A 25,650-nucleotide genomic window follows, 5' to 3' on the forward strand; every position below is an offset into this window, starting at 1 on the left:
GCGGGGATCATTATCCTACGCAGCTGGTCCTGAGGTCAGCTGTGGCTGGTTTCGTGGCTTTTCTGGGCCTGGAGCTGAAATACAGCTGAAGCCTAGAGGTTATCTCTAGGGAGGAAAGGTCAGGGGGTCCAAACCACATGAGCAGTGATATGCTAGGGGAGGAAAGGCCGCCCTAGGGGTGAGGTCCCACCCTACAATTATTCTTTGCTAGGCATCAGGGCTTTCCACCCTGGTGACCTTCTCTACCTGGCCCAACATCCTTGCTCTGCTCATGTCTGTCTAACTGCCTATCACAGGACAGGGACTGGGGGAGACCGCATCCTCAGGGTCTAGATGGGCAGGTATGTGGCCATCTAGTAGGGGCCCTGAGACATCTTCCTCTGGGAAAGGCATCAGAGGGTCAAGAGAGTCTGGGGCCTGCCGAGGTTCCCTGCCTGCCTGATCTGAAACTGTTATGGGCAGTTAGACAGATGTGAGCAGAGCAAGGACAACGGGCCAGGTACAGAAACTCACCAGGGCAGAAAGCCCCGGATGCCTAGCAAGGGGCAAAACTGGGAAAACAAGAACCTGCCCCGCATGGTAACCCGTCCTCCCCTAGCATATTGCTGGTCAGTTTAGGCCGCCTGACCTTTCCTCCTTAGAGATAACATCTAGGCTCCAGTTGTATTTCAGCTCCAGGCCCAGAAAAGCAGCAAAACCAGACAAGCAATGCCATAGCCAAGGCTGACCTCAGGACCTCCTGCCTAGGTGCCGACCAACCAATCAGTGAAGACCCTGATCCTGAAAGGACACACCTGGAAAGCGGCTGAATATTCTATTAAGATCTTCCCCTGGAACCTCCCCTAAAATCTCCACCCGTAAAACCCTTAGGACAAAGGACCCAGTGTGCTCTCCCTCCTGGGAGCATGCCTGTTCCTTTCCCCTCCCCATCTCCCCAGACATGTCACCTTACCTTCTTCACTGCTAACCTCCAAGGGCCCTTCCATTACCTCTATAACTTGTTTCCTAAGCCCATTTCTTCTACAAATTACTTCTACCTCTGTTATTTTACCAAATAAAATATTCTCTTATAGTTTGAGTCTTGGCTCTGAATTCTTTCCTAGCCAGAACTCAAGTACCAAGGTTGCTGAACCCAGGTTGGGTCTGAACCCACCAGTCTAACATCTGGTGCTGTTCTCACTGCTCTCAACAGAGGCAAACTGAAGTTTGCAAGTACTGAACAAACTATTCCCTCTTGGTGGTTTATTGCTGTCTGCTGCCTAGGCCATTTCAGCCAGACTCTGACAACCCTGGGACTGCCTCTGCTCCCTCACCTTGCCTGTCTGCTCCTTCAGTGGGTCTGCCTGGCCTCAGGGCTGAGGAGGGCTCTGAGATGTGAGACCCTCCCCCTGCAGCCTGGGGTGCCCCGTGGTGTACTGGGCCTCCCCACCATGGCGCTGGGCTTCACCAGAGCCATTGTGGACTCTGGGAGGCATACTTCTGGGAGGTGGCCTGCATTCTTCCCATCACCCCTGCTCTTACTCAGAGCCTGGGAAGAATTTCTCCCGGACAAACTGATGTTCTTCTCTACCTTGGAGATGGGAACAGCTTCCTTGTGGCCTGAGGTTAGCTCCCGAGAGGCTGAGAGGTGCAGCTCAGGCAGGTGCTGGGGTCCAGGCTGGAAGATGCCCAAGTCCAGAGGACCCTTAGGAATGTGATGGGAGCAGTGTGTGGGTGACAGCTCAGAGAGGAAGATGGGATTGTCAGGGTGCAGTTCTTTGTTGGAAGACACTTCCTTTCGATGAGGGTGGTGTTCTTCTTGGGCAGAATTCAGCCCTCCCCTTGTCCTTAGAGGTCACCTGAAGACCCACATTTCTGACCCCTGGTGGCCTCTTTCTTCCTGGTGAGGAAACCTGAGTCTGCCTTTGCTTCTCTGTGGGAGCTATTCCTGTCAGAGTTCTTATGCTACAGCTGCTGCAGTCCCACAGCCACTGTGGTTGTCCCTCAGCACCAGCTCTTCCTGTTCCCCTAGTGTCCTCCTTTCCATGCAAGTGCGCCCATGTGTGCATGCATGTGTGTGTGTAAGTTTGGGATAGGTTTGCACCTCATGGCTGTGGAAGCCATGTGGCAGTTGGGTTAACTCTGGTTGTGCCAGAGTGTTTCTGTTTATACTGAAAGCCTAAAACCTTCTAGCAAAAGGTGAGATCTTTAAGCAAGAGCTATTGGGCATGTCAATGAGGTGACAGGGAGGTGTGGGACCTGAACTGGGGGATGGGGACACCATGCTGTGGTCTTGGCACAATGGAGTCTTGGCTGCTTCTGGATCTAAGGCAAGGGTAGGGAACATCTGGCTCACAGGCCGAAATCACTTAGTCTGGCCCTGCCAAGGCAACTGCAGGCGGGACTCGAAATTCAATAAATCTAGGAGCTTTTTTCATAGGTAATTTTTAAGTTGATAATTTTGTATGGCCTGCAAATGATGCTATAAGTATCCAAATGGCCCTTGGCAGAAAAAAGTTCCCCACTCCTGCTCTAAACTGACTGTATCAGCTCCAAGCTGGCTCATTTCTCCTTCCCCTTAGTGCCTCATCTTGATAACCTCTGCAGTCCTCTGTGATGCCCCAAAGAATGATCTGTTTCCAAGTAGCCCTCCAGCCATGCATGTACTGTTAACTCCTCTTTGAATGGGGAGCCAATAATACACAGTTGGGAAAGGATAGTCTCTCTTCAATAAATGGTGCTGGGAAAACTGGATATTCACATCCAAATGAATGAAATAAGACTCTTATCTTGAGTCAACCATTGATTTTTTTTTTCTTTCCCAATACGAAAAGCATAAAGCAAAAGACACAAAGTGAGTGAAATTCCAAAGGCATTTTTGTTGTTTCACTGTCCTTTTAAGGAAAATTGCCAAAATTCATAGCAGATTTGGCAGAACATATGCTCAGACATTTTACCAAAGACAGTTAGTAAAAAACGTTCACCAGAAATCCTTAGAAAAATGCAATCAACCAACAGTGAGATAGCATGGCAAAGTTATAAAAAAAACTTAAATATTAAGAACAATTGACCAAACCAAATATTCTCTAGGATGTGGAGGAACTGAATCCCTCATAGTCCTGGAAGAATGCAAAAAGGTACAACTGGTTTAAATCACAACTTCCTAATTTCTTTAAGTTAAACATTCACCTACCCTCTGACTCAGATGCTGCATTATGAGTTATTGACAAAGGTAAATGAAACACATATCCATATAAAGAATTATGCACAATCCCTATTAGGCCATTGATTCTGTAGCCACCATGGTTTCCCCTAATTCTTATTGTCCTACATGGAAGTTACCATCACCCGTGGAATGGCAGACATTAGGACACATGGCCCTTTGCAAGACCTTTGATACGGATTCCCTTCAAAAGTACTGACATACCCTGTGAGCAAGGGAAACATTCATGCTGCTCCCAGAAGCACTTGAGTTTGTCACACCCGCCCCCTCTTGAACATGATCTTTGAGTCTCCTAAAACTCATAGCATCCAGGCTTCATGTGAGTACCAGAGAGCCTGAAGTCTTTCCTAGAGGGATGTGGGCTGTAATTCAAATTTGACAAAAACAGGTGAGCTAATTTTGGCACCATACCGTCCCCTCTGAGGCAGAGAAAGTTGGAGACCCCTGTAAAAGTTTACCTCTAAATGCTTGTAGAGCTCAAGCCTGCTTATAACCTACCCTACACAGTAAACAAAACATCCAAGATTAAAGAGGACTTAAAAAGGCTTCACTATTTTACAAACCAAAGGGACGTGGACCTGGCAGTTCTTGCATTGGTGACACTTGGAATATGCACCACAGGTGTCTAGGGGGACCCTGCCCCCCAAAAGGCGGTCCTTCTGCCAGCGGCCAGCTGAACTCAGATGATGTTCTCTGGGGTCAACACTGGGTCAGGCCCATGCCCCAGCTAGTCAGAGTGAAGGAAATGCAGGTCTCTTAAGGGCTCAGGCTACTCCTAATTTCCTCCAACAAATCAGAGGACAAAGTCAGCTTTCCTGAACACATTAGGATGGTGGCTGATGCAAACCGTGGAGACCTGCTGGGTGGTACAGCAGAAATACCTTCAGCCACAGAAATCTGCAGTGACATAAATTTGGCAAGAGCCCTGGGCAGGTCAGAAAGTGCAACATATACACACATGCTTCCCACCTAACTAAACTGTAAGGAAAATCTCCCTACCATTGCCCTGGCTGGTCTGGCTCAGTGGTTAGAGCGCTGGCCCACGGACTGAAGGGTCCCGGGTTTGATTCCAGTCAAGGGCATGTACCTCGGTTGCAGGCTCGATCCCCAGCCCCGGTTGGGCGCGTGTGGGAGGCAACCAATCGATGTGTCTCTCTGACATTGATGTTTCTCTCTCTCTCCCTCCTTCCACTTTCTGAATAGCAATGGAAAAACATCCTTGGGTGAGGATTAAAAAAAAAGTAGCAATAATAAAAAAGACATTCATGACATTAAAAAAAACACTAACTTTAAGGAAAAACCATCTTAATAAGAATGAAAATTAAGTGTATCCAAGGTTAGCTAAAAGTGAAAAATCTGAGGTGGCAAGGAGTTGGCAGTGAGGCTAAGTTGCACCTGCCCTGGGAACCTCCCCTACGAGCATGAGGGACATCAGGGAGGCCTGTGGAGCCACGTGTCCCCACTGCCTCTAGCTCTCAGTGCCATCTGTCAGCTGTCACACACTGGCCCACTTTAATAAGACCTCCCCGAGGCTCAGTGATAAGTGAAGAGAAACACCCGGAACCATGGCATTAGAAATACTGCTTCAAGGACAATCCTGTTCTCCAGCATCACTCTCAGGTACAGATTTAAGACACTATCTGACGACATGAAATCCCGTCATACCTGGGGAAACAGGGCTCTGAGAGAATTCTTGCTTGGGGTTTTCCCTGTCTCCAGAAGAGAGAGGCATATGTGAAGCAGTCACTTACGTACAGGAGCTGTTTCCTCAGATACCCTCCCACAGTTATTGTCAGCAGCCCAGAATTTCCGAAATGGGAAGGAAGGGAAAGGACTTCACACGTGCACTAGCTCAGACGACAAACTCCACTGTTAAGAGGGAGACCCACTGGTCCTAGTTTGCCTGGGGCTGCTCTGCCATTCAAGTCTGCGTCCTGGGAAACCTCTCAGTCCTGGGCAATCTGGGACAACTGCTACCCGAGCTGCACAGTACAGCTCAGTGAGGCCCAGGGAGAGCAAGTGACTGGATAAATTGCAGGGGAAAAAAGTAGGTTCAGACAGTAACTTAGCTCTCCTGGCTCCCAGGGGATGGTAATTTCCATTAAACTAAGCTGTGACATCATAGGAGTCTGAGAATGATGAGAAGAGCCCAGCTGGGGGTACCTAGCCTCAGGCAGGGGAACCCTAGGCCTGTCACAGGCCCAGGATGTGATTTTCTCAGGAGGGAGGTCATTCGTTGGGCAGATGGGAGAGGGCAGGAAAAGTAACGAACAGAGGCTACTGTGACTTATTCCTCTGCTTCTGGTGATGACATGCTTGGAGGAGAAAGGGCCTAACGAGTATGTGATGGACACATACTCCCCAGGAAGAGTCCCCGGCCTTCAGGAGCTAGCTGGGGCTTCTCTATCATGTTTTCTGTACTTTCTTGTTTGCTATATTGGAAAGCTAGAGAAGGAGAAACAGAAGCTAGGTCGCAATCAGCAGGCTCTTATTATGGCTGAGGGACAGGGGTCTCCTTATCATAGAGAATCAAGACTCTCTCCCTGGCTACTTCCCCAGGGACACTGGAAGGATGGATGTTAATCCCGTGACTGGAAACCCACTTCACAGTTCCCCTTCCTGGGGGGACCTCCCTTCTGCATCTACCTCAGCACGTGTGCCCTGCAATGCGGACCAATGCCAGTGCCTCTGCAGTGCTCGCCGAAATGCTCAAGCTAGCCCGAGCCAAGGGGAATTTGAGAAATTTAGAGAAAGCAAGCTTAATTGCTAGACCTTAACAAAGATCTAGAAAAAATTAATAAAAAACAGGTGAAAGACATGGAGATTTAATTTCCAGAAAGTGTGATGGACATCAACAGGAAATTCCCAGGGGAGCAGTATGTAAAGAGATATTCAAATGTCCTAATAACGTGAAAACTTCTAATAGAAGCAAAAATGTGGTATCACTTTACCCCTTGTAACAATGGCAAAAATAAGAAAAGTATAAATTGTTTCTGAGGACGCAGGAAGATGAGACTTTCACACCCCGTTCATCCATTTACTCGGGAAATATTTATTGAATGCCTACTCCACGCCAGGCACCATTCTAGGCATTCAGAAAACAGGAGCAAACAAGATGGCAAAGGTCCCAGCTCTTGAGAGCTTATATTCTTACAGTAGTGACAGACACTAAACAATAACCACAGTAAGTGAATAACTGATGTAGTTTGTTAGAAGTTATATGCTCAGGGAAAACAGATAAAAACTAGGGAATTATAAAGCAGATGAGACTGCCAAGGGTGGGAGGGGAGACTGACAATCTCATCCTATTTAATGAAATTGATTACATATATGGCTGATACCCCTCCTAATTGTATGTCCCAGAGATATTCTTACAGAAGTTTGTAAGGTGACATATGTGAGGATATCTGTCCCAGGATTTTTAGTCAACTCTGGGAACTGGATGTGTCCAGCATTGGGAGAATAGGTAATCGGGGGAATTCAGGAGGTAAAAAAAAAATAAACTAAACATAAGTATAGCAAGAGAGAGAGATCTTAAATATAGTGTGCAGTGAAAAACAGTAAGAAACAGAATGACATTTATGGAACAACACATTTTATAGTTAAAAACATTCAAACAACAACATACATATTTTACAAGAGTAAAATGCAAATTAATATAGTAAATACATTAGAGTGAGTGTGTATAAGGAGGGGAATGGGTACCGTGAATAAAAACACAGGGGGCTTCATACGCACTGATGAGAATGATGTGTCTAAGATGAGGATTATGACTAACTGAATTGCCTGTGCACTAGGTATAATAGCACGAAAAGCAAAGAGAAATTGTTAATAATTGGTTCAGATGTTTTTGAGTTGATAGGACAGAAAAAACACAAACGAGTTAAATGAAAGTATAGTGGCTTTCAATAAAAATATTGATATGAAGTACAGAGAGTTAGAATAGCTCCACAAAAACAAGCTTTATCTTGTATTCAGCTTAATGCCCAGTGCTTACAGAACTGTCCCTCTTTATTACTTACTGCTTCTGATTACCTTTCTCCTCTTTGCATGACTGTCACTTTTTTTAAAAAAATATATCTTTATTGATTTCAGAGAGAGGAAAGGCGAGGGAGAGAGAGATAGAAACATCAATGATGAGAGAGTCAATGATTGAACCCGCAACCCGGGCATGTGCCCTGACTGGGAATCGAACCCCGATCACCTGGATCCTAGGTTGACGTTCAACCGCTGAGCCACGCCCGGCTGGGCATGACTGTCACCCTTTTAATGGAGACCTGCTTCTTCTCTTTATGGTTCATCACAAATATAGGCTTTGAGGTTTTATATTAGACTGGGAGAACCAAAAAAGATTTGCATGAGGATGGAATGCCAGAAAGTCAGGAAGGGTTAGAAACATAAAGAAAAATATGATTTAATTGGTGGGTTTGGCTACTAAAGGATGTTAAAATGAATGGGCCTCAGAGGAGCAGACTTCAGAAACCTCTCCTTGTGCCCTTGTGTTCTGATGGGGTGTTCATTTTCAGGGCACTGGGGGAAAATTCAGGCCTTTAGGGGAGGTAGGAAGGCTGAGAGTGTAAAGGGGCTGGCAGAATGATGACACTGATGGATGGCACAGGCTCTTGGGGACAAAACCCCCTCCCTTCCTGTACCCCCACTCCACTTCCTCACTCAGGCAGAAAAGGCATCTGACTAGACAGTATGAACCTGACTCCGCCCCACCCTCTGCTCTTCCCTTTCTGTCCTGGGCTCTGTCTTCCCTGGTAGACAGAGCCCAGTTCAGGGGCTTCATAGCATTTGTAACATAGGGGAGTAGAGTTTGTTCCACTGGGTACCTGGGAATCTCCTGAAAAGTCGAAGGGCCTCGGAATGACCAGGGGAATCCTTCAGCATGAAAGCTCTCATAACGAACAGGGTTCTCGAATTTGTTCAAGAGACAATGTGGCGCTGCTTGGGAAAAACACAGGGAATATGGTGATAGGAAGACATAAGAGATTATTGGGTTTTGTGGTCTGACCTGGAAAAAAGCCTGTCAACTTGCTTTTAGGATCTTGGAAAGACATCTGCCTCATGTTGCTGAGGGGACAGTGCTGTGTGTCTCCTAACCCTCCAGATTGCTCAAATTGGTGTCCTCAGATGCCTCCATCCCATCCTGTCTCCTTGCTGCCTCACTATGGGGCCCAATAACAGTCAATGATCATAAAGAAAGTCGCTTCATTCCCATCTGCATTCATGTCACCTGGGGAGGAGTGGCCTCTCTCAACCAGAGGAACATTTCAACCTTACTAATTAAATTTCACAACAGACTAAAATATGACCCAGAAAACACTGGGCAAGAAGACGGAGATGTGGTGACAGGTGCCACTTGCTCCCCAGGAAAGCAATGCTGGAGACTCATGACACTGTGGAGCGCCGAGCTGCTGGGGGAGGCAGGAGAACTTTTCATGGCTCTCCTAACACTCTACCAGTCTCTAAACGTAGCTACACATCTTCTTGGCCCCTCTTAGCTTCACTCTGGGGATGCCAGTGGGTCACCGACCCAGAACATGGCCCTGAACTCTGGTCCTGGAGTGTTGGGGGTCACTAGCTTTTACTTCTTCAGAGGTAAGGTCATTGAATGTGTGAAAATATGCCAGATTTCTGTCCAGTCAGGAACTACACGGTCTCCCAGGGTGGAAGCAGGGCAGTCTCCCTGTCAGATAAGAAAATGGAAAGGATGGGTAGGGGGCAGGCAAGGGGACACAAAGGCTGATAAGCAACAGGAGGAAAAATGACGGTGGGCAAACTGGAGGGGAAGTGAAGGTGTGAGTAATGAGGGTGGAAGGAGAGAAAGGATCTAAAGGTTCTAGGGTGAGAGTAGCACTAAAAAAGGCAGGGAGAAAAGGAAGAACAGAAGAGCGTGGTTGTCCCATCCTCAAATAACCTCTCTCCACACCCACCAAACCCGAGGGCCTTCCCCTTCACTCGCCCCCCAGTTTCTTCAGGACCATCTTCTCCCGAGGCTGAGGGCCTTGTCCCAGGCCTTCGCCACCGTACCCCAGGGGAACTGGGAAGACCTCTCCACAGGTGAGGGTCCTTCAGGGAAGATCTGAATTTCTTCTCCTCTTCTGTCACCTCCTCCAGGTCCTGGCAGCATCAGCTCATGAAGACACTTGGCCTTGTCTTTCTGAGGTTGACTTCAGTTGCTGGAATACAGATAGAACAGAGGATGAGCAGAAAAATTTAATAGAGAAGTCACCGTCTCTGTGGTCTGAGAGGCGGCTCCCTGCATCAGCTTCGAGACCTCCTTCTTGTCTCTGTGCCCTCGGCCCTTTTCCTCACTTCACCAGCATGACCAGAACAGCCTCCTGACTGGTCGCCTTGACCACCATTCTCATCCCACCAATGAATTCTCTATATCGTGGCTAGAGTTAGCTTTAAACACTCATCTAACCATTTCACCTCACTCTTCAAAATCCTTCAACACCTCAGGAATGAGGGCCGAACTCCTCAGCAAAGTTTAACAGGCTCTGACGCCCTCACCTCGGCTGACCACCCAGCCTCACTGCCATCACCTCCCTCCGCACTTCATCCTCTTGGAACCACCAAACAGCAGGCCCTTCTTTCACCCCTTGTCTGAAATCTCCACAAGCTGTTCTTCCACTTCTCTGGAAGCCTTTCTCCTTCCTTAGTGAGCCCCTACTCACATTATAGGTCCTATGTCGGACATCACCTCCTCCAGAAAGCCTTCACCCGATCCCGAGGTTAGGATGGTTGCTGTTTATAAATTCTCACCAACACCCCAAGCTGGCCCCTATGATAAGACTTAGCACACTGTGTAAACCGGATTGCCAACAACATGAGGGCACAGGATGTGTCTCAGTCACTACGGTATGCCCAACACTCAGAAGAGTATGGGGTGCATAGTAAGGCTCTTAAGTGCTGTAGAATGAATGAACCATTAACCAACAAGTGACTTGTGTTCGGACTCTATCCCACCACTTTCTCTCCTTCACTATCATTGATAACATTCTCTTTTCCTTCCTCCCACTCCATGGTTACTTCTCACTTAGCATCATCTTCACCAACCTTCTGAGATTATTTTCTCATCAAGCCTTGTATTCAAATCTTAGTCAACACTGTACCTATGTCATCAAGATTGAAGGGTATCAGGTATGCTCTCCCTTAACCTCCTGCCACCCCTTTTCCAACTTAGATTCAACAACACCTATATTCTCCATGGGGGCAGTGAGACCGAGTAGCCAAAGACTCAGGATTTTTTAATCAGATAGACTGGTTTTCAAGTGGTAATGACCTTAGGAAATGTCTTCATTCTCAACCCCTCAGTGGATAATTCTATGTATCTCATGTGCTTCCTTAAGGGTTAAAGGGGATAAAATACTTAAAGTCTTACCAGCTAAGAGTGCCATCTCAGTACACCATAGTAATGGTTATTACTTTCCTCCTGCCTCAGGGATGCTATTCAAGATCACTGCATCCCACATTGCCCTTCAAATCATTTCCTTTCATCTCACGTAGGAACTTGCCACATCAAATATCCCTGATCTCTTATATCACTGTCTAAATCTCTTCAAGATGATACAGTTTAATACCTATTTTAAAAACAAACACAACCTTCCACATGTGTTGGGCCCCCTTTAAGCCCAAATCTCATTTAACCTCCCCATTCATAAGCCAACTTTCTGAATGTATAGTATAGGGATTAGAGTCAATAATATTGTAATAACTATGCCAGGTGGGTACTAGACTTATCGAAGGAATCACTTCGTAAATTATATAAATGTCTAACCACTATGCTGTACACCTGAAACTAATGTAAAATAATATTGAATGTAAACTGTAATTGAAAAAAAATTGGTCTGATAGTTCCAATATTTAGATCATCTGTAGTTCTGTATCTGTTATATTTTTTCTCACTGTTTTTAGTTATTTGGTACTGTTTCTTGACATGCTTGGTAATATTTGATTGGATAATAGACATTGTATATGACAAATGGTAGAGGCTGTGGCTAATGTTTTCTTTCTCCAAAAGGCAGAGTACTGGCAGATTTTGATCTACTTAAGAGTTTTAACTTTTGTTAGTGCTGATCTCTGGTTTGCCTTACTCCTCAAGCACAGCCCTTGTAGAGGCTCTAAAGGTAAGCCTAGAGTGTTTGTTTACGCATATCTGTCCACCTTCTGAGGCCCTTACATCCAACCTCCAGCTCCCCAGCAACATAAGACTGCTAAGGTCTTTGCACAAGTGTTTAGCCTTGCAACTGCTGCTTTCAACTCAGGCTGGGAATCTTGCCCTGGATATGCACAGCTTAGGGACTGACAAACACAAGTGTAAACTGCACACTGAATTTTGGGCTCATTTCTCTAAGGTTCCTGCTTCCATTTCAAATCTCAGACTCTATGGCATCTCTGAACAACTTCTTCCCAGCCCAACTGAAATGCCACAAGCCCTGGCAACCTCTTTCAGCTTGGTCTCTGTTCTTCGCTCTAAGACGTAGCACATGTTCTGGGGTGGAAAGCACAGGCAAATGAGGGTCTTGCCTAGGTTCTCCCACATTCTCTCCAGCAATTTCCTGTTTCAAGTCCTGTCTGACATGATTTTTCTCTAACACCTTCAGTTGCTTTAAGTATTTTATTCAGCTTTTATAAAAAAAAAATAAAATTCTTTTTTTAATTTCAGAGAGAGGGAGAGATACAAACATCAGTGATGAGAGTCATTGATCGGCTCTCTCCTGCACGCCCCCTGCTGGGGATGGAGCCCTCAACCTGGGCATGTGCCCTGACCTGGAATCAAACCTCCATCTCCCAGATCATAGGTTGATGCTCAACCGCTGAGCCACGCTGGCAGGGTTATTCAGCTTTTATACTTACTACCGATAAGCTACTCGGTCATGCTCAGACGTGGAGGTTGGATGTACTTTACGCTCATCCACAGATGTTCCAAAGTTCCAAGGTACTGACTGGTTTAGGTTTCCTTCTCTGTCACCTGGATGATCATGCCAGATTTTGTACTGTCTTCTTACCCTTTACTCATTACCTAGTTAATAAGCTAGCATGGATTGGAAGGGGTAAGTCTGGAGGCAGAGACCTCAAAATGGGACAATTTAAACATCGAAAAGAATACTATCTGCAAATTCTTCTAACATATAAAAGCCCAGCCCAGCCAGGCGTGGCTCAGCGGTTGAGCGTCGACCTAGGATCCAGGCGATCGGGGTTCGATTCCCAGTCAGGGCACATGTCTGGGTTGCGGGCTGGATCCCCAGTCGGGGGTCGAGCTGGAGGCAGCCGATCAATGACTCTCTCATCACTGATGTTTCTATCTCTCTCTCTCCCTCTCCTTTCTTCTCTCTGAAATCAATAAAGATATATTAAATAAATAAACAAATAAAAGCTAAGAGTTTATTTTGGGTTTGAAAAAATTACCTTAGGAAATTCTAAGGGACTAACTCATTACTCTAAAGCAGGTAACGGGAGAACACTAAACAAGCCTCTCCTCTGTATGAACTGTTTATCCACTGCCCAGCCTAAAACTGCGGGCTTCAGGAAAGCGGGGTACGATGCCCCTAGAGCTGCGATTAGCCAACTCCAGTCCCCTCGTCTGGGCCTTAGCATTCCTCAGGGCACCTCAGTGGCATTGAACCCAGGTGGACACTCCGGTCTTGCGGAGACTCTCTTCCCTCGGTCTTCAGAACACTTTTCCTTCGGTCCTTCACTTCACCATTTCTCCTGCCCCTTGCCCCTCAGCCCCCCGTGCCCGTCTTGGGAGCTGCCTCCCTCAGCCCTGCCACACTCACCTGCCACACTCCAACTTAGCGTTTTTCTCCGTGTCTGGAAAGGAGGAGAGGCCGCTCGGGGGCGGGGGGAGGCCTGGAGCGAGCCCGAGGCGCTCCTCAGGCTCTCCCGGGACCTGGATCCAGGAGGGACGGGTCTAGCCCTGAACTCTGCGGTGTCCGCCGCCTCCTCGCAGACAGAGCGAGAAACGCCGGTAAGTCCCGCGCGCACCCCCTGCCCCGGAAGAGAAAGGCGGCAACCGGAAGCTCCGTCCTGGAGACCCGCCCTTGTGGGCGGGGCTACCCTGGCATGCTGCGTACGAAGCCAGACCCCGCGGGCTGAGCTGACCTGGCCGCTCAGTCAACCCCGAGACCTCAGCCCAGCCGCGTGGTGGGGTCTCGTCCACCTGGGGGGCGCCATCCCGCCCTGCCTGGTGGGAGGCAAAGCTGCACGCGCTGGGCCGCTCAGCCGGTGGAGGTGGTCTGGGGTGCTGTCGCTGCATCTGGTGGCTCCACTCCTACCCCTGAGGTTCCTCAGGGTGGGTGCCACTCACGCGGTCACAGGAATGAGGACGGGAACCGCAGTCCGGGCCACCCTGCAGTGAAACTGCCTGCGTGTCTGAGAGGGGGCAAGCTCAGGGATTAGGTAAACAAATCGTTACATCAGTTCCATGCACTATAAGGGAGTTGTAAAACGGGAGTGCAGAAGGGAGATCTTTTACTTTTAAAAATGTATTTATTGATTTTTAGAGAGAGGAAGGGAGAGGGGGAGAAAGAGAGAAACATCAATGATGAGAGAGTTGTTATTGCCCCCTCTGGGGATGGAGCCCGAAACCCGGGAATCCAACCACAATCTCCTGGATCCTAGGCTGATGCTCAACCGCTGGGCCACACCTGGCCGGCCCAGTTCAGTTATTTTTCTTTATTATTATTATTAATTATTATTATTATTATTTTTATATATCTTTATTGATTTGAGAGAGAGGAAAGAAGAGGGAGAGAGAGATAGAAACACCAATGATGAGAGAGTCATTGGGGATCGAGCGGTCAACCCAGGCATATGCCCCTACTGGGAATTGAACCTCGATCTCCTGGATCCTAGGTCGATGCTCAACTGCTGAGCCACGGCCGGCCGGGCCAGTTCAGTTATTTCTAAACCTAGTTCCCTAAGGTGTGAGCACAAGGAGTGCTTCAGCTCAGGCACATATTCCCCGTCAATGTTGCCTCTTAAAGGTCTTTTGACTCTCTTCACAAGTGAGCAAATTGTATGTGATAGTTTCAGAAATTTAAAACCTTATTTCTATCGATTATTGGTTTGTGGTATTTGGGAAATGATCCACATTCATTGAGTCCCACTTCCCTTAAGTGTAATATGGGGTTAATACCCAGTCCTGAAATGGATATTCAACATCTAAATTCAGAAATATACAAAGTGCCACATACAGAGTGCTTACTATAGTCTCTGTCATAAAGCATATGTATAATAAATATTAGGGTAATTCTTCTGTGACTGTATTATGTTCCCATCCATTCTATTCCTGGAATACTACTGGAATTTTTAGAATCTTATATTTTTGGTCAATTACCGTTTCAATGAATTTCTACCAGTAATTTTTCTAAAGTGGAATAATTGTTCTAAACTATTGGCTTCAAGACATCTGATAATGCTTCCCATGAAAAGGATGAGTCTTACTGTGAAGTTGGGATCAAGGCCGTTTGCAATCGGGAAAAATCTGCCTGTGCAGCTCCTCCCTGCCCCCTCTAGCACTTCCTATGCACCAGCCACCTTTGCTAAAAATGTTTCAAGAATGCAAACATTTTCTCGTGGTGATCCCCTCTTTTCATTCTTCACCTTATGTTAACTGCTCAATCTCAAGTTCAAGTATCATCTTGTTACTGCTTTCCCAGACACACCCAGTGGTTTCTTCTCTATATTGATAACCACCTGTTTTGTAGGAAGGAACATACAACAGTATTTTACTTTGCTTGGTTGGAAATGTGTATCCTTTAATGAGAGTGTCACACATCGAGGGCAGAGACCATACCCTTTTCACCTTTGTATGTGTCTTATTATTTGCATGTTCAAAGAAGATGGAAGTATGCAATATGGCAAAATTACACGGTGTCTTCACAAAGAATATTCCAGGAAAATCTATGTTTTCTTCTGTCTCTGTGACTAAGAAGTGATGCCTCTGTGGTCTCCCCAGGTATGACCACCTCAAACCACACTGGTGTCAGCCACACAGTCTTCCGCTTGCTGGGCATCCCCGGCCTTGAGGACCAGCACATGTGGATTTCCATCCCTTTCTGCATTTCCTATGTCATGGGCCTGCTTGGGAACAGCCTGCTCATCCTCATTATTCTCACCAAGCACAGCCTCCATGAACCCATGTCCCTCTTCCTCAGCATACTGACTGGAACAGACATTGTCCTCTCCACATGCACAGTACCTCTGGCCTTGACCATCTTCTGGCTCCACCCTGAGGAAATCTCTCTGAATCGCTGCATCACCCAGCTCTTCTTCATCCATTCTGCCTTCATGTCTGAGTCAGGGATCTTGCTGGTGATGGCATTTGACCGCTACATTGCCATATGCTACTCACTAAGATACACCACTATCCCTTACACATGCACTGACTGGGAAAATTAATGTGACTATCTTTCTGAAAAGTTTTGGTACAGTATTTCCCATAATATTTTTTCTGAAAAGACCGACTTTTTGCAGAAGTAACAGTCTTCCACACACTGTTTGTGAGCACATTGGATTGACCAAATTTTCCTGTGATGATATATGAATAAATACCTGATATGGAATTTTTGTTCTAATGTCAACAATTGCTTTAGATGTTTTTCTAATTTGTGTTTCATATATGCTTATTCTCCGTGCCGTCTTTCGCATCCCTTCCCAAGATGCTCGCCACAAAGCTCTCAACACGTGTGGCTCCCATGTCTGTGTCATCATCCTCTTTTATGGGCCTGGCATCTTCTCAGTCCTCACTCAGCGCTTTGGACGCCACATCTCACCCCATATCCATATCCTGGTGGCCAATGTCTGCTTTCTGGCTCCTCCTATGCTGAATCCCATCATTTATGGGATCAAGACCAAACAGATCCGGGACCAGGTGACTCATATCTTGTTTTCAAAACAGGTATGACTTTGGGAATGGGAACCAGACTAGTTTTCTCAACATTTCTAGCCATACACTAAGGTAAGATTTAGAAGCCCTGGTAGGTGAGGGACAGCTGAGACTATATATCTACATAGTCTATAGACTATCTCACTGAGTATATGTCTGTGGAGTAAGTCCACAGGGGGGCTTGGGACACTCATTTCAAAGTCTCTGATCAATAATAAGAGATCAATTTCTTTGTGGCTCAGTGAGTTTTCTCACTCAGTGTCTGATAAATAAACCAATCCTACCCTATAACCCTAGATAGGCATTTGGAAAGAGATGAGTTACTGATAATTGCTGGGTGACTCTCTCCTGGTTTGTTTGATGCCTTGCTGTGGTGAAATGGTTCCCACTCCTCTTACCTACATGGGGATGCTGCTCTGCACAGTATTCCTTCTGTCCTCTGTCACAAAGCTTTATTCTTTACAGGCTCAGCTCCATCTGTATAATTCTGTTATTGTCCTACAATTTGAAGGAAGGAATGCAGGGAGGGAGGGAAGCGGGCAAAAACCTTTGGCACCCGCCCCATGGCCTTTCCTCTGCCTTTCCTTTTCTCCCTCCTCCTCCTCCTCCTCCTCTCCCTCTTTTCATTCTCTGCTCTCTCCATCACAGTAAAAGACTTTGAAAGACCTGTCCGTACTCAGGATTCAATATTTTTCTTGGTCTCACCCCAGCCAGACAGTTTTCCTGTGCAGTGGCCCAGCAGGTCACAGTAACCTCACAACACTGACATTTATTAGTCATTTTGGAAATATTATAAATTGATCTTAGACTTTCTAAGAAATATAAAATTCAGCAAATATCACCTATTTGAATATAAAGTAGCGCACAAAGCAGGATTATATCTGGAGACTGGCACATCAATAGGCTTCTCACAGAATCTGATTACTTCTGAAATCTGTACGTGCTTCTGTCTTAATAGATGCTCCTTGGACTCCTTAAACATTGAGTGTGAGATGAACAAATATGCCAATTCTACCCATGAAGACATGTATGAATAATAAAGTGCATTAATTTTATATAATTATTTAACTAATAAAAATTTAGTAAGATTTTTAGAAGAGCATAAAGTATAGAAACCTGGCTGAGATAATAGTCCTGTATGTATTTATATTAAGACACACATTTTTTTTTACTAAGGTGGGATTACTTTGTTCTTCCTGTCTTTGTTATCTGATTAATAAAAAAAGGTACAAGGCTACTTTTGTAATCAGAATATAAAGTTATTTCCAAGTTGAAAAAATTTCACTCCATACATTCAGGATGAGTAAAATCTAGATTAAATACTTATAAAATAATATAAAGAAAACAAGATACTTTTTTTGCCAGCAACCATAAATGTGAAGTTTTGGTGGCCAAGCACTGAACAGAATGATACACTAGGCAGGCAAATGAAATAAAAATATATTATAAATGTCAAGAATCATTTTTCTTCTATGGATTGTGTACAGACATTTACGTACCCTTAGGGAAGAATGAAACTTCATTATTTATGAATATGGATATAAATCTTATGACCGCTCCAGGGATGACTATAACTGCAACATCATCCTTTACACGAAGAATGAAAATTTGAAAATTATCTTTACACATTAATTGCTTGCATTAATATTACAGATTGGAAATAACTTTAATATTAATTTAATTCAATATTTAATGCCAATGTAGGCATTAAAAGAGGCTTGCAGCAAAGCTGGTTTAGATGGGGGAGGTTTTCTTGTAGTAAGACATCATAAATGTGAACACTTGGTGTGGGATGGATTTCAGAGCATGTGAAGGGGAGCAAGAGATAAAATAGAAGTTCTGGGAATAAGGCCATTTGGGAAGAAGGTGAGGCTGGTGGCGACAGCTGTGCCCCTGGGGCCCACCCTGATGTAAGTGCTTCCTTCAAGGGCTCTTGTGAAAGAGAATAAATAGCCCAATTGCCCGGTCCCCAACAAACTGAATTTCATCTCCAATCTCATGCTTGTTCCTGAAGGCTCAGTAAAGGCTGGTGAGTGAAATAGATGTCTATGGTTGGGGTGGTTCCAGGATCAGGGTAAGGACTGAGCTGGTGTTATGTCCAAGACAGGCCAGAGGCAACAGGACTAGTGCAGGTTATTCATATATGTGGACACAGAATGATAAAGACAAGAAGTATCTTTCTGTTTGGTTACAGCAGAAGTGGAAGGTAAGGTGTGGGAAGGGAAGTTGAGAGTATATGGGTAGCTGAGGTTAATGAAGATTGGCAAATAGAGAGAAGTAATCCAATATATGACAAGTGTCCTAATAGTGAGACTGGACATGAGAATACAGAAAAGATTGAATTAGACTGCAGACCTCTCTTGGCAAATATGAGAAGAGCCCTAAGAATGACAAGGATCTGTGCTGGGCTTTCCAAAGCAAGACCTGGGAAGTGGACCAGGACACCTTGGACAGGTGTGAGAAGACAATAGTGGGGGAAGATCATTGAGTGGGGTAAGTAGATAAACTTGTGTCAGACCAAAGTCGCTCTACATTGGTCAGGAGACCAACCGAACAGGAAAATCCTCAACTGCTGAGCTCTCTGGCTTCTCTCTCTGGCTTCAGTTAGTAAAATTTCCTCTGCTGCTCCCTTTCCTCAAACACATCGCCATCACCAGCTTCCATAAGCTTTCCTCCTTTTCAGCTTTTCATTTGTTGATTTGTGTCTTCTACGGTCTCTTCTTTCTTGCCATTTTCCTCCTTTACTTTCCCAATCAAGTCTGTGGGGACACACACGAGCTCTCACATCCCTCTGGTGCCATCCCACTTTTTTTTTTCATGCTAGAGATCAGCTGCCTTCACTGGAGAGAACTTTTTCATAAAGCAGCCATATACTTTACAGGAGACAGTGCCCTAACTTAGACCATCTGATTGGGTCCTTTTGAGAGGTGACTCTGATAGCAGAACATCTTCTTCTAGCACTTGGAGGATGGTAATTGGTGCTGATTTTCCTCCCCAGAAAGGAAAATTATGGACACCAAGTAGGTAACTGGAGTGAAAGAAATAATGTTAATAAGCATGGGATATAACTTAGCTACTGAACTAAACATTTTATTTATTTATTTTTTTAATATGTTTTTATTTATTTTATTTTATTTTTATTTACTTTAATTTTATTTTTGTTTAAAATATTACAGATGTCCCCTTTTCTCCCCAATGACGTGTTCCACCCCGTCCCTTCCCCCTCCCCAGTCCCTCTCCCCACCATTGTCCGTGTCCTTGGGTTGTGCATATATGCATATATGAACTAAACATTTTAAAATACTCTTTCATTAGGGGAAATTAACATTTTTCTTCAACTCTTCAATTTGTCTGCTTATAAATTTGGTGTTATCTCAAACCCTATGTTCATAGGATTCTGTCAAATCTCCATTTTTTTCTGTATCCCCAGTTTGTAATATGGTGCCTGTAAAACATTTCTGTTTCCTAAATGACAGAGTTAATGAATGAATGAATGAACACTAAAAACTAAATGATAGAATTTCTGCCTGAAGATAAAGTTTCCAAATATCATGCATATCTCCTCCCAGCAATAATGCCTTACTTTCCAATTTCAGTCATTTATAAATTTAGTTCCCTAAGGTGTGAGCATGAGCAGGGCCTCACTTCAGGCACACAGGCCCTGTCAGGGCTACCTCTTAAAGTGTCCTTGACTCTCTTCACAAGCAAACAAATTATATGCAGTGAAGTCAGAGAAATTTCAAATCTAATTTCCATCAATTAAACCAAATCTGCCTGAAGAACTCTGACCTGCTTTCTTCAGTATCCCCTACGCACAGCCATCCGGAGCGGAACAATGCTGCTTCATGGACACACTACATTTTGATTTGAATACCCATGTTTTCTTTTGTTGCTTCCCTTTCTTTTCATTCTTGTTCTTAAGGTAAAGTATCCACCACAAAGTCAAGTTCAAGTTTTTCATGTTCAAGAAACACTTGTTACAGCTTTTCCAGATACATAGAATAATTTCCTTTGTCTTTTCATGATCCTCTGTTTATAGGAGAAATATATACAATAAAATGTTTTATTTGGTTAGCTGGGAATATGTATACCTTTTAATCAGACTATCATTTATTGAAGCAGAGACTATATTCTATTTGACCTTTTATTTTTCTTATTATTTGCATGTTCAAAGAAGATGAAAGTGTGCAATATGCCAAACGCTCTTGGTGCCTTCAGAAAGAATATTACAGGAAATACTGTATTTTTCTCTGTGTCTGTGAATAAGAAGTGATGTCTCTGGTGGCCTCCCCACATGTGGCTACCTTAAACCACACTGGTGTCAGCCACACAGTCTTCCACTTGCTGGGCATCCCTGGTCTAGAGAAGCAGCACATGTGGATTTCCATCCCCTTCTTTGTTTCCTATGTCATTGCCGTGCTTGGGAACAGCCTGCTCATCATTATTATCCTCTCAAGGAGCAGCCTCCACGAACCCATGTACCTCTTCCTCTGCATGCTGGCAGGAGCAGACATTGTCCTCTCCACATGTACGGTACCTCAGGCCTTGGCCATCTTCTGGTTCCATGCTGGGGAGATCTCCCTGGACCGCTGCATTGCTCAGTTCTTCATCATCCACTGCACTTTCATCTCTGAGTCAGGGATCTTGCTGGTGATGGCCTTGGACCGCTACATTGCCATATGCTACCCACTCAGATACACCACTATCCTTACACATGCACTGATTGGGAAAATTGGTGTTACCATATTTTTAAGAAGTTATTGTACAATTTTCCCCATAATATTTCTTTTGAAAAGGTTGACTTTCTGCCAAAATAATATTATTCCGCATACCTTTTGTGAACACATTGGCTTGGCCAAATATGCTTGTAATGACATTCGAGTGAACATCTGGTATGGACTTTTTGTAATAATAGTGACAGTGGTTTTAGATGCCCTGTTAATCTTTGTCTCCTATGTGCTGATTCTCCATGCTGTCTTCCACATGTCTTCCCACGATGCCCGTCAGAAAGCTCTCAGCACATGTGGCTCCCACGTCTGCATCATCATCCTCTTTTATGGGCCTGCCATCTTCACTACTCTTACTCAGCGGTTTGGACGCCACGTTCCTCCTCACGTCCACATCTTGCTGGCTAACGTCTGCATTCTGGTTCCACCTATGTTGAATCCCATCATATATGGGGTCAAGACCAAGCAAATCCGAGAGCACGCGGTTCATATGCTTTTCCCAAAGCAGGAGTAACTTTGGAAGAGAATAAGAGTTTTCAGCATTTGTAGCTATTCTTGGTGTGGCCTATCTATGGAGGTGGTGGGTGGAAACATTAGTGGTAAACTGAAACACCTGGAAATAGCTAAGAAATTGTGTTTCTGGGGCAAATTCACTAAGAATGTTACAGGATATGAATTTCAACTGTCAATGCAAGAGAAAGAAAGAGAGAGAGAAAGAGAGTGGTGGCATGTTTGCCTGAGCAACTCTCTACAACTTTCCTAGGCATCTTAGTTGTTTTTTTCTTACTAGTTAAAAAACAACCAACCTTATTTTAAGGACAAACCACTTAAATTCTTTTAAAAATGAATTTCCATACCTAATATCTTCTTTTACTGAGGACATATTATTTTTTCCATATTAATTAGGATTCTTAATCTTTAAATCCTTAATTTCTACTGGCAATTAAAAGCAAGCAATTAGCATTCTTTAGATTGGCTAATTTATGAATCTATTTCATAACATCTAGAACCATAGGCTTTTGTTGGCAATTATCTACTTTTTTTTCAGAAACACGTGTTTTTTTAAATAAAAAGTACAGGACATTTACTAACAGATCCAAATTTCTTTCAGTTTCTCTTAACAAGAAGCCAAAAGTTGGCAAAATTAGACTTATCTTGCAATTAATGCTTTAGTATTTTTTGTTATTTGGAAATATCCAGATATTCAATAATTTCAATTTACCAAGATTTAGAAAACCATTTAAGTACATGTACAATATAATTATTGCAAAAGAGTTAACCTAAAAAACAAACAAATGCTTTTAAATCCCATTTACATTTATTTTACTTGCTCCTAAAATTATGTTTAAATTACTTATGAAAATTTTATCATTCCAAGTTATATTTTTGTTGAAAAATTTTGCAATAAAGATAACATGAATTTATTTGACTAATAAACTTAAGTAGAATAAAAGTATTATTTAATGCTGGTGATTCTAAAGATATGCCTGTTGAACCAAACCAAACTCAAAACTAGCTTTAATAGCAAATATTTTCTCAGCTCATGCGATTCTGAAGAGCATTTGGGTTAGTTTTTTTATATTTTTGAGAATTATCATATAAACATTTGTTTGTTTTGTTAATGTAAGAAACATTCAAACCTGTGAAGAATTTTTGTGAGTTTATTTGAGCCAAACTGGTGACAATTGCAGGGAAGCAGAATCTCAATGGATTAAGATAATGCTCCAGAGAAGGCCAGTTTTGCACCTTGCTTTATAGATTACAATCAAAGGAGAAGATGCAAGTGGGTTACATGGAATCCATTGGTGATAGATTAGGAAGGTGGGAGAAAGCAAAGAGGGGAAACCTCTGGGATTGGTAAAAAATAAAATGATAGCCGCATTCATGTTTTACATAGGTGGGTACAGGATAGTTTACAGTCAACAGTTAACAAGATATCAATAACAATGAGAGGATTCTTAGTCTCTGCCTTGGTGCATTGAGGGCCAGAAATAAAGGGGAAATTAGGTTTAGTAGTCAAATAAATTCATGCTGTCTCTGTTGCAAAATTTGTTGCAAAGGCCTGTGTTTATCAGGTATGTTATCTCAAATGTAAAAGACAACTGACAGGCTTAGTTAAAGTGAAAATTAACCTTTGTTAGGGAAAAATACTGCCTTAGGGTGTGACTACCAACCATAAACTGCTTATGTTTAAAAAGTTTTAATTTCAGACCATCCTTTGTAGTTATTTTAGGTCTCTGAGTTTGCAAGGCCACTACGAAGGCCTGCCCTGAGCTTTCCAGGTTTAGTATGTTTAGTATAACTTTTCACCCATAGTTTAAACCAATTTAATATTAAAAATTAGCAATACCATTCAGTGGTAGAAGTATGTTATATCTAGAACATACATACATAAACATACAGATAAACATAGAGATCTGATAGCTTTTATTTTAAAGTGCTAGTTTTATGTCCCATGCACACAAAACTCAGAGGAAAAATTGAATCTAAATTATATTTTTGGCAGATGAACTAAATTAAGATTTTGCTCAGATGACCAAAGATTTGCATGCTGAAAGAATTCCTTTAAAGCCACTTTAAAATTAATTTATAATCAATTAAAGAAAGCACTGGATTTTCCCTGAGAGTCCTGAGATCCTCTCTTCAAGGGTGCCCTGTAAGGTGGATTTGTCAACAAACCCAAACAACAGAAAATGGAAAGAGAGTGTGCACAATAAAGTTGGAAACCTCAGAAAGTAAAAGGAATGGCTTCAGAACACCTGGATATAAACGGGCAGATTTTCCTAGAGGAAGCTGGTGCCAGCAGGGAGCCTGAGTACCAGATGGTGACTGCCACTAATCTGGAGACAAAAAGGATGGGGGAGGGGAAGAAGCGTCACATGTCATTTTATTTCTTACTTCCAAGCCAATAAACGAAGTACAAAACAAGATAGACACACAAATAACACAAAAACAGAACAATAAATGGAGTACTCTCCTAACTAAACCTCAGGTAACCAGGGCCTATTTCTTCTCTCTAAAGTAAATAAATGGTGCCAAGAAAGCCTGGAGCACTGCAGCTGGAGAAGTAGGCTCCCAGCACTCCACTGAGGGTTACAGTGCCCTGGGCTGGCTGCCAGGAGTCCATCCCCTCATAGGAGATGGTGGTAGTGAAACCAGACCACTATGGGTCCGGGCTGCCTGTCACTGCTTGAGTCAATTAAGCAGAGGCAGGGTTGACTTGTATATGAGGATTTATTGCAACATCACTGGCAAATTGGGAGAGCAGCAGGATTTGTCCGCATAAAATCTGCTCTACTGCCCCCTATAAACTTGTTGCTTATATTGGGTAGAAGGACAAAGATCACATGGGAAAGTAGAAATTACAGGGATGGGGAAGTAGGCAAGGCGGGCTGGGGGTTGCAAAGGGCGGTCCCCTCTGGGATTCCATGGTTTCGGGAACAAGGTTGTTAATCTTTGCATGATAAGCAGTTCTCAGAAAAAGAGAATGGACCACATTCCAAGGGTAATTCCAATGTCCTGGGGCATACAACTCCCAGCCAGGTTAGAAGGTGCTTTTTCTAATTAGAACAGAACAATCACAGTTAACAGAACATGATTAATATTTCTTATAACTATAGCTGAACAATCATGGTCAACAAAGCATGATCAACACCTCTGCCCCTAATAATAGTGCAGTGGGAGAGTTTGATTTAATAACAGACCATCTTCTCTTTTCCTATTTTTGTTAGATTCCAATACCATTGGCTTCTTAAGTTCCTCCTGCTGTACCATGACCTCACATTTCTTTTGAATCACTTGCTAAAGGCAGCCCAGTTCTGAAGGGTGCACCCTAATGGGCTATAGTGAAGAACTGAACTAGAATTTCCCATTCTCTTAGTTATAGGCTCAAGTTTCCAAAATACAGACAGAAATACAGACACAACAAACACACTTAACACAGCCTCTCAGATGGAGGACCCTAACTAAATTCAAAATGTAGATGGCTTTGTCCTGAGGGAGAGAAAACCCAGAATGTTTCCTTTCCATAGGATTAAAAGCTCAGATAGAGAAGAAGAATTCCTGGCTGTACACGAAGACTTGACTTACCCCAGAAATGGAGCAACTTACCCTAAACAAAACCAATCATAGAAGTCTAAAGTTGCTTCCTTATTCCAAATGAGCCATGTATCCAGGTGACAGCATCTGCTAGGGGAAGTCCCTCCAGAGCCCCCAAGAAAACATAAGAAAAAAGCTCCTTGGCATTGGGTCTGCCAATGATATTTTGGATATGACACCAAAAGCACAAGCAACAAAAGCAAAATCAATAAGTGGAAACTACATCAAACTCAGATGCTTTGAATTGGGAAAAAAACAGTGGGCAAAATAAATAAGAAACCTATGGAATTAGAGAAAATATTTGCTAAACATATACCTGATAAGGGGTTAATATCCAAAATATATCACGAACTCATGCAATTCAAGAGCAAAACATCCAAACAATCTAATTGAAAAATGGTCTGAGGATCTGATTAGATTTTTATTTTTTTAAAATATGTTTTTATTGATTTTAGAGAGAGAGGAAGGGCAAGGAAGAGAGAAATGTTGATCAGCTGCCTCCCGAATACTCTCAACGCCCCCCACCAGGGATGAAGGCTGCAATCCTACAGGGAACTGAGCCAGTGACCTCTTGGTGTATGGGACAACACTCAAACAAGTGAGCCACACTGGCCAGTGCTAGACGGATTTTTTTCTTTATTTTATTTATAGATTTATTTCATATTTTAGTTCTTTAAAAAATATTTTTATTTACAATGTAAGTTTGTATTTTAGATTAC

The 25,650-nt window shown here is 43.7% G+C and overlaps 1 protein-coding gene, 1 long non-coding RNA gene and 1 pseudogene across 3 annotated transcripts; 2 read left to right on the plus strand and 1 right to left on the minus strand.

Annotated features, from left to right (window-relative positions):
• Nucleotides 1-6,230: 6,230 nt before the first annotated feature.
• On the minus strand, nt 6,231-13,214 carry LOC308565189. The gene is made up of 2 exons (XR_014000011.1): nt 12,994-13,214; nt 6,231-9,387 (listed from the first exon to the last, which is right to left on the minus strand). It is a non-coding gene; the product is annotated as an uncharacterized lncRNA (long non-coding RNA).
• Nucleotides 13,215-15,178: 1,964 nt separating this feature from the next.
• Nucleotides 15,179-16,124, plus strand: LOC308565015 (olfactory receptor 52B4-like; annotated as a pseudogene). Its single transcript has one exon. The product of its transcript is annotated as an olfactory receptor 52B4-like (transcript).
• A 4,254-nt stretch (nt 16,125-20,378) lies between these two features.
• On the plus strand, nt 20,379-21,347 carry LOC308565016 (olfactory receptor 52B4-like; the record flags this gene model as incomplete). Its single annotated transcript, XM_081153766.1, has 1 exon — nt 20,379-21,347. The coding sequence occupies one exon, from the start codon at nt 20,379-20,381 to the stop codon at nt 21,345-21,347; it is 969 nt and encodes a 322-aa protein (XP_081009892.1).
• Nucleotides 21,348-25,650: the final 4,303 nt, after the last annotated feature.

The sequence above is a fragment of the Miniopterus schreibersii genome (assembly GCF_964146895.1).
Source record: "Miniopterus schreibersii genome assembly, chromosome: 12".
Taxonomy (NCBI): domain Eukaryota; kingdom Metazoa; phylum Chordata; class Mammalia; order Chiroptera; family Miniopteridae; genus Miniopterus; species Miniopterus schreibersii.